We start from the raw sequence: 9,354 nt of genomic DNA, 5'->3' as shown, positions 1-9,354 counted from the left end.
AGTCGAAACCCTAAATCTCTCTTTGTCTGCTAAAGTGTTAGTGCTAATAGCTAAAAGATAGAAAAAAAGAAAACCTTAGATCTCTCTTTCTCTCTCTCTTTGCTCATCTCCCTTCCCATCTCTCTACCATGAACTCATTAAGGAGAAGAAGAACAAGAACACCAATTGTTTTTTCTCTTTCTTTCCAAGGTATGGCTTTTTTCTCACGAAAAACATCAAGGGGGTGATTACTTGCTCTGTTTTTTTCTCTTTCTTTCTTGCCTGTGAATCTGTGATTACTTGGGCCCTGTTTGTTTTGGATTTTGAGAATCGAATGTGAGCCCTGCTGATTTAGGTCCTGAAAAAAAAAGGGTAAACCCAGAACTGAACCGATCAAGTTCGGTTCCGGGAAGACAGGGATCGGTTCGGTTCTGGGTTTGGGGCAGAACCGAACCGACCTGACCCATGTCCACCCCTAGTGAGCCCTACCTGTTCAAAGACCTAAAACATTCAGTTGTTGTCCAAACAATGTGAGAGAGAAAGTCGTGAGAGAGAGAGAGAGAGAGATGGTTAAAAGGTAAAACGGTGGGGAATTCTGTTAAGATATGTGAGATCATATAAGGCAAAATCTGATTGTTGCATCATCTGGTAATTTGTTTAGATTAGCTAGATTAGACAAAGTAGTTTGGATTAGGTTTAACTTTTCCTAATCTTATCTTTATCTCTTTCTATATGCTTATTTGTAATTGCTCTAATCAAGCACTCATTACAGACTAATAAAAATAATCTCAGATTAATGAAATCTTTTGATTTTTAATATGGTATGAGAGCGACCACACGGCTCCGAGCACTTTCGACCAGTCGTCCCCCGGCCATCGTCGATCCCCGCCGAAATACCCACGAACCAGCGTCCATGCTGTATCAGCGAGACAGTAGCTTGTCTCATTCTTATTGGTCTAGATCCTTTGTTTCATCTGCCCATCCTACCTCCTCTACGGTCTTGACAGCCCGTCTTTGTCTCCGGTTCACGTACAAGATACTATCATTACCGCCTAGACAATTAGACGATATGTCATTCCTAATGTTCTAGATCCTTTGTTTCATGTACGACATGGAGAAGACCTTGCCGAGCATGTTCTAGATCAAATATCAAGGGCTCAGGCTTCTGCTTAGCAAGCATTTCAACTGATCGAGGAAGGAAAATGCTACAAAGAAAGAAGCATTGTCATAATCTTGCATTGCTAGAAAGATATTTCGGAGGGAAATGTTTTCTCGGGAAAATTTTTGCTTTCCACTATTTAGCGCTATTTTCGCCCTCATTCCTTCATTAGGAACATGATCAACTCAGTTGATCCATGCAACGAAATTCCATTGAGAACAATTTGATTCATGATCCTAGCCCTCTGATCTTTACAGATCCATACATCGAAATTCCATTGAGAACAATTTGATTCATGATCCTAGCCCTCCGATCTTTACAGGATCCGCATATTATGGAAGCCTCGAGAGCGGAGGGATGATCTGGGTTGAGATCATCGTAAGGAAATTACTATCAGGGCACAACCTATTTATGTTGTGGCCAATTTGGATCAACCTATGGTGTAAGCCGTAAAGTACTTTTTGAAAAATACTGGGCTACACGGACTTGCAGCATATGATATCTCGTTTATCAGAAATTCCTTGCTTTAAATTTGGCGATTCTAAACAATTTTAATGTAGATTATTAGGCCGTTTGGATACGGGGATTTTAGAATCTGGGATTTCTTCTAAATTGTATCTATGAGACAAGAGAAGAAGAGGACCAGCTGTCGTTTTTTACTTACTCGCCCTTCTTTCCGACAGCAAGAGAGTAGCAGATCCTCCCATATTTCTAGATTTTAGAAATAGCAGGGTGCAATAGAGATTTTTAAAACCTGAATTTCTCACTCAAAATCCAAGAAACGCTGTCAGGACAGCATACAACAGCTTGATCATGAACCCTCTTTTACACTGTTTTCAAACTAAAAACCTGGATTCTAAAATCCGCGTATCCAAACGGCCCCTTACAGTTACAAAAAAAAGAAACGTAAGGTGTGCCAATATCAAAACAGCCAATATCAAAACAAAAGGCGCAGATAACCCATCCCCTACAAGTGATTCCAGGACCAATCATAGAATCCTAAGTATAAAAAACTAGAGGCCCAAAACATGGTTATCAACTCACATTAAGTAGAGAGCAACCCATTCATCAAATGGTTAGAAACTGATCAATGCAACTTTTCCATGATACTAGCAAAAAAACTGCCTCTGAGAGGCTTTACTGAATTAAAAAGTCAAGTGAACACTCTTCAAAACCACATGATAAAAATAGGTCATACATAATTGCCACGGCTGTCTAGATGACTAAGTTTCCAACATTTGGAATAAAACTTCAAATAAACTAAACCACATTGCAGAAAAGTAGTTCATAAACTCTCCCTTCAACCATTCAAATGACCAAATTCTCATGATTTGCCTACAAATGAGAAAGCATAACAAAAATCCATTGCACCTAGTTGTATTTGGAGAAGAAACTGACCTTAAATTGCTGCAAATGCCTTCTTCCCACCACCACCAGAGGATCCAGCCGGGATAACTTTCACCACATTGAACCTTACAGTCTTGGACAATGGCCTGAACAGATGAAACATAAATATAAAATCTCGTCGCCTTTAAATGTGCTTTATATGATTTGCCTCAACTGTGGGGCATGTGAAAAAGTGAAAATAATGTTTGGCAACTGTGAATTTTTTTTCATGGAACATTAGCTTACCAAGTGTTGATAGAAGAGTAAGGAGAGTGGGAGAGGAAGAGGGCTCACCCTCTTCTCACTCATGTCCTCTCAATTCCCTTCCTCTCACACCCTCCTTGTCCCCCTCCCACTACTGGATAAACCAATATTCCATGGACAAAACTTTCGTAGCTGCCAAACATGGCCTAATGAATGAAAGGATGCACCATTTGGGATTTACCTGCACTGCCCAATGGTAACATGATCGCCCTCCTTCACACGAAAGCATGGGGATACATGTGCTGGAATGTTCGAGTGCCTTTTTTCATATCTGAAAGATAAAACAGCAGATTTTTTTTCACCTCTTTTAAAAGCAAGCATTGAATCTATAATAACTGGAGATATAAGGTGGAAATGGAGTTTGTATTTAGCTTGCCTCTGGTATTTCTTTACATAGTGAAGATAGTTCCGTCGGACGATGATAGTTCTCATCATCTTCGCACTGTGGCAGGTGCCTGAAAGAATACGGCCTCTAATGGAAACGTTGCCAGTAAAGGGGCATTTCTTATCAATGTATGTTCCTGCAAACCAAAGAGAGACACTATTACAACACATTTGGCAGCATCTATAAAGAATAATTCATATCACAGTTCTGTGCCAGTATTATATAGATCAATGACCTTGGGACTTTTGAATATTATCTGCACACTATTTCTAAAAATATATGGGTTTAAAGAAGCATAGCTTCTATTATCATTTCAGGAAGCATCTAAAAGGAACCCCAAGGTTGCTTATCTGAGCATGTCAATGCTTCTTTCTTTGATAAGGTAATCATCGGCCTAGAGACGATACAATCACAAGGAACAAACAAAAAGTAAAAGGGTAACAACACAATCAGACCTACATTTGTGATGCATAGAAATGACCCAATGATGCAGCAGCATTTGGAACAAAAAACAAAGTAGTTAAACACGGTGCTTCTGTCTACACTAACAAATACTCATCAATCAGGTCTACACAACTGTTACGTACCAATTTGGAGAAAAAAAAATTAACATAATACAACATATAAAAGGTAAATGACAAAATGGTGGAACACTATGAAAACACTAGGAAAACAGAGCACTATTGAAGAATTTGGTTGTAAGCTTTTTTTCTTGAATTGCAGCCTCTGAAAATGATCTACCACACTGCTTTACAAGGGTGGCTTTGGTGCATTCTTCCCCTAAGTCCTTTTTTTTCTTTCTTCTTGCTGCAAGAAATATTCTCCAACAACTAAAGTATATGCTTGAGAAGGAAGCCCGTAACCCTTATGAATGATAAGAGCTCTTTAGGCAAAGTAAAAACAAAAGCTGGAACTTCAAATAATATAAGAGCACAAAAGAAGGAACTTCAAAATTCAAATGATACAAGAACAAATGCAGGAACTTCAAATCTACAGGAACCTTTCCCTCCAAGTTAAAAATTTCTGCATCCGCCATTTAGTGAAAAGAATAGAACCTTTTATCTCTAGCAAAGGCAGCAAGCAATAGAAATTACTTCACAACAGGTAGGAGAACTCGATAAAGAGAGCAAATCGATAATACCAACATTAACTATGGTAGGGCAGCTTTTATCCTAATGTTGGAAGAATAGACACATAGATCCCGTAAACCATCAATCTCCGATCCACTATGTTCCCACTTACTAGTACAAAACACAGGTAAATCAAACCATTAAAAAAAATGCAAGTAAATCATACATAATGTCATTTCGAACAGTGTGCAAGAAATATTAAAAAATACTCTCCAACTAAAGTATAAGCTGGCTTAGTAAACCAGTAACCCCCATGAATGATAAGTAAGAGCCATCGGCACAAAATAAAATTTCACTATGCTACAGGAAAATTTCAACCCAACCTAAAATTTGTGTCTGCCATTGGCAAAAACAATGAGATCCTTTTATCTCTTGCAAAGGTAGCAGGCAACAAAAATACTTCTTTATGGGTAGGAGAGCCAAAGAAAGAGAGAAAATAGATGATACAAAAATTGCCTGAGGTAGGACAGCTTTTTTCCTAACGTTGGAAAATAGAAGCATTGACCTAGAAACCGGCACTATTTATAAATTTTTGAATTTTAAAATTCCGGATTTCAAATCCATGGATTTTGAAATCCAAATTCACTTCCAAATCCAAATCCAAGGGGTATCCAAACGGGCCCTAAATTCAGATCTAATCAATCTCTAATCTACTATGATACCAAGATGTAACATGGGTAAATCATACATAATACCATTTTGAAGAAAGTAATTATTGAACATTAAACCACGATGATTGGTATATTTTAAAAGGCAGAATGAACCTAGGACTTCTGAATCCGAAGTCACATGGAGACTCTTTCTAAAAAAAAATGGGGTTTAAAAAAGTCTAGCAGCCATTCACATTGCATAAGGCATCCTAAAGGAACATCAAAAAACAAAGTGGTTAATACAGTGCATCCTTCTAAGCTAATATCAAACACAACTGTTACCTACCGATTTGGAATTAAAATACAAAACAATAAGACGAGGGCAAATGCAATAGAGTAGAACATCAGAAAAACAGAACAACTCTCGAGAGCAGTTTCTTTAATTACATCCTTTCATTGAAAAAGTTAGTTGCATCACATTTCCTTATAACGACATAGTTCATTGCTTTAAAAGGGTGGTTTTGAAGCATTCTTCACAGCATGATGCCATAATAAGGTCCCTTTCCCCTTCTTCATGTATTCTACAAGAAATACTATCCAACAACTAAATTATATGCTTGAAAAGTTTTGGTGCAAACCTAAGGCTTGTGGGTTTTTCGGAGAACTTTAGGACCATGAAGCATCTAAACTTTCAACAAAGTCAGCGCTAAAAATCCAAATCAGAATAACCATTCAGAAATTAATAACATCTTACTAAGCTTTTCAATTGCATGTCAGCTTTTTTTCGTACGTAAGCTGGGATTGAATCCAACCTCAGGTTGAAGAACAAAGCCTTGACAATTTGCTTCACAGATAATTCATAAAAAAACTTAGCATGCAGCAATAAGCTCACATCAAAAGATAGCAGCTCTATAAATAAGGGCAGCAAAGTTTCAAATGTCTTTGTACAATCTGAAAATAAAGAAAATGATAAACAGCAGGGCCCAGAATCACCTAGTTATGATAGGGTAATCTCAAGACAAAATATGGGTAAAAGGATGGCTGATGAGAGGGGTGAAGGCCGCAAAATATAGTCAACAAGGCAGCTGAAAGGAAATAGGACGGGCCTCAAATCCCGCAATATAGGAGACACAAGAAGAGGAGAGATAGTGGCAGCCATGATCTGTCCAAGAACTGTATCAGCCACAGAAAGTGGGGAAATGGGTGGAGATGCAGGAATATCAGCAGGGAAAACAAGGCAGTAGAGTCACGGAGATGTGAGAAAGAATCCGGTAGAACAACAAGTGGACTGAAGAGAGGAGAAAATAAGACTAGCTATTGAAATATGTATAAAAAATACAACTGCAAAAGATGGGAAAACAACAGCTGTAACTCATTGAGGTGGTAAGGAAAAGTAAATCAGATCCGCAGCAATTTGATCTAAGACCCGGAAATGGAAAGAAGCTACCGACTGCACCTGAAGGGGAGATAGGCTGGCCGACAACAGGAAGGAGGTGAGGAAGCAAAGGGGAAAGAGAAAAGAGAAGGAAAGGGTACGGGGAAGTGGGGAGGGGGGCTGTCAGCTGTAGGTGCAGTCCAGAATTGCAGTCCGACAGGTATGGACTAGACAGGACAGACAGAAGAGATCAAGAGATAATGGAGAAGAAAAGGAAAATGAGAAAGAAGATAAGGAAGGAGAAGCAATGAGAAAAAATGAAGGAGAAAGGAGGACGAGGGGAAAAGGGAGGAGAAGAAAGAAGATGGTGGGAGAAGAGAAAGAGAAAGAGAGAGAAAGGGCAGACCTACCATGTGACTGACTTGCGAAAGAGGGAAGTTCCTCACTTGCCATAAAATCGCAACGGCCTTCTAACCACCTATTTGTTGTCAGTTCATCTTCTAGAGCAGAAAATCAGCCTCCTAATAAAAAAAATTATAAAAAATGCCTCGAAACAATGGATCAATTTAATTTTAATATACTTTAAAATTAACATGTTATAAGCAGTGCAAAATTAAACCTCTTGTAAACTGATATGGAAAATGCTAAGAATGCGGTGGCCTTTAGGCTCGTTCCTAACATAGAGACTATGGGTCCCATCTAAGCCATGCCTATGTGATCGGATCAGTTGGTCCAACCAGCGAACACAAGTTCGGCCAAATGCTTCCGAAAACACCTTCATCGAATGATCCTACATCCTTTATCTTTCAAGCATCTATTAGGGTTCCACGTCGAAAAGCTAAACCATTGATTTTGTATTTCTTTATCTCACACATTGGATGTCCATTCAGCAAGGAACCAAGGTCATAAAGGTCACTTCATCATGTTCTACAAGATCAACAGTCTCGATTGCACATACATGTCCCCGTGTGGGATCGTAGAATTGATTTTTACCATAGATCCCATCGTAACTGTCTGCCTAGACATTCTCTACTGATATTTACCAAATAGTTATTGCAAGTTTTCAACAAATTCAGCATGTTCAGGACAAAACCAAATCACAGTAGACTCAAGTCAAAGTGTTTACTGTACCCACACCCCAAGTTCAAGTTCTTTGAATCTCAACAGGCACAACAAATGGCAATACCATTCAAGATAGTCTGAGGATCCCAGTAAAGAACAGAAACAGCCATAAGATAATACTTTAATTACAACTATCTACAAGCTTATAGATACTATTGCTTCTGTCAAATGTTTACAACGCTGCACAAATAGACAGAACACATCTCTTTAGCAGCTTTAAAAAAACAGATGTCGGCAATAAAGGTCAGTCCTCCCAACCTTTTAGCCCCATATTATGGATAGCTAGCACCTTGTCCTTTTATCATTTACAAGAAAATAGAGTGGCCCATTATAATAACAATTGGAAAAAAAATTTCCAAAAAAGATCCTCACACACATCGTTTTAAAATAATATTCCCCTCATTTCATCAGCAAGACATCAAGCATCTAATAACAAAGAGAAAGATCAAACCACAATGAACACGTTTTCATCGACTGATTCATCATATTAACAATGTAAATGGAAGAAGAGCAACAAACCTTTTTATACACAATACACATGCACCACGTTTTGCATAAAATTCACATAATTATAAATATGTAATGCATAGTAGTATAGTATACCACTATTTCAATTACAATTTTGCCATTAAAAAAAAAGGCGTATCAAACCTTCAATTGCGTCTCTGGGCGTCTTGAAGCCCAATCCAATGCTTTTCAAGAATCTGTTTCCACCCTTCCCAGGCCGCTTCCCCTTTCCAGACTTTTTCGAGCTGCGGCCAGTCATTATAGTAATTATTAGATAGTAAATGAAAAATTTTAAAAATACATTTCTTATATGAAAATAAGAAGCCCATTTTTTTCACTTATAATTTTCTTACCTTAGAAATACCTTTGGCTGCTTCAAAAACGCCTTCTCCGTCTGCATTAAAATAAATTCACATAAATAAAAGAAAATGAATATAAACATTTCCATTGGTGTCTTCCCTCAAGACCATCCAAGAATTTTCTGTAAAAGTTTGGAAAGGAAAAATATTTCTAAATTTTCTTGTTTTTAACACACACACCAAAAAAAAAAAAAAAAAAAAAAAAAAAAAAAAAAAAAAAAAACTTGAACCAAAAAACTAGGGTTCTCAAGAAAAACATTCCATCAATTTATGATTATATTCCATCAATTTATGATAATATCCCTCAATATTAACCATAATTATATCAATTCCCTGCTCTAAATTGTAGAAAGAAAAAATATTCTCAAGAAAAACTTTTCCGTCAGAAATGTTTTTCTCGCAATCCTAACAGGACATTTAGTCAAAATAACCGTGTAAGGAATAAAAAAGCTGAGCTATGGACAAAAAATCCTGAGGAAAAAAAAAAACCTAATTTACATGTTCAAACGTTAGGGTTTTACAGAATCGCGGATACAGAATGGGAAAAAGGCTAGAAATCTAAAACCCTTCATCAAAATAACAAGAGGGTTTTCTGATTTTAGCAAGATTCAACAATATTCCTACTGATTTAAGTTCAAAACAAAATGAAAAAAAAAAAAAAAAAAAAAAGGTTAAAAATATTCATACAAAAGCAACGAAAATCTACTGAAGGTGAAATGAGAAAGAAGATATTTGAGACCTAACCTGCTCCGCCATGGTTGAAAACAAAAAAAAAAACTCGGGAGATAAGAAGATGGGAGACTCGGAAGAGGAAGGCAAGAGGCGAGAGGGGAGAAACCCTAATTTTCTACTACTATATATATAGTGTGAGATGGATGAATATTTTAGTAGGGCGAGACCTCATTGTAATACAATGAGGCTGTGTAGTGGGACCCACCCATGGTTTTAAATTTAGGTTTCGGTATAAATTTCGGGCCTAGCCGAAACCAAGGTTTTAAATTTCGGTTTCCGAAACGAAAATTTCAGCCGAAATTTCAAATTTTCAGACGAAATCCAACGGAATCAAATAAAATAATATTTTATCTCGTACACGAAATT

General features: G+C 37.4%; 1 protein-coding gene across 1 annotated transcript; it reads right to left on the bottom strand.

Annotated features, from left to right (window-relative positions):
• Window positions 1–2,245: 2,245 nt before the first annotated feature.
• Window positions 2,246–9,116, bottom strand: LOC143854542 (small ribosomal subunit protein uS17). Its single transcript, XM_077364563.1, has 6 exons — window positions 9,001–9,116; window positions 8,251–8,291; window positions 8,042–8,142; window positions 3,165–3,309; window positions 2,970–3,059; window positions 2,246–2,631 (listed from the first exon to the last, which is right to left on the bottom strand). Exons 1-6 carry the CDS (start codon window positions 9,010–9,012, stop codon window positions 2,538–2,540), a joined length of 483 nt encoding a protein of 160 aa, XP_077220678.1. The 5' UTR covers window positions 9,013–9,116; the 3' UTR covers window positions 2,246–2,537.
• Between the last annotated feature and the right edge of the window lie 238 nt (window positions 9,117–9,354).

This window comes from Tasmannia lanceolata, unplaced genomic scaffold (assembly GCF_043159265.1).
Source record: "Tasmannia lanceolata isolate RefF3 unplaced genomic scaffold, GAP_Taslan_0.1 ptg000020l, whole genome shotgun sequence".
Taxonomy (NCBI): domain Eukaryota; kingdom Viridiplantae; phylum Streptophyta; class Magnoliopsida; order Canellales; family Winteraceae; genus Tasmannia; species Tasmannia lanceolata.
Note: the sequence above shows the minus strand (reverse complement) of the source record. Positions and strands in the feature narration are given on the sequence as shown.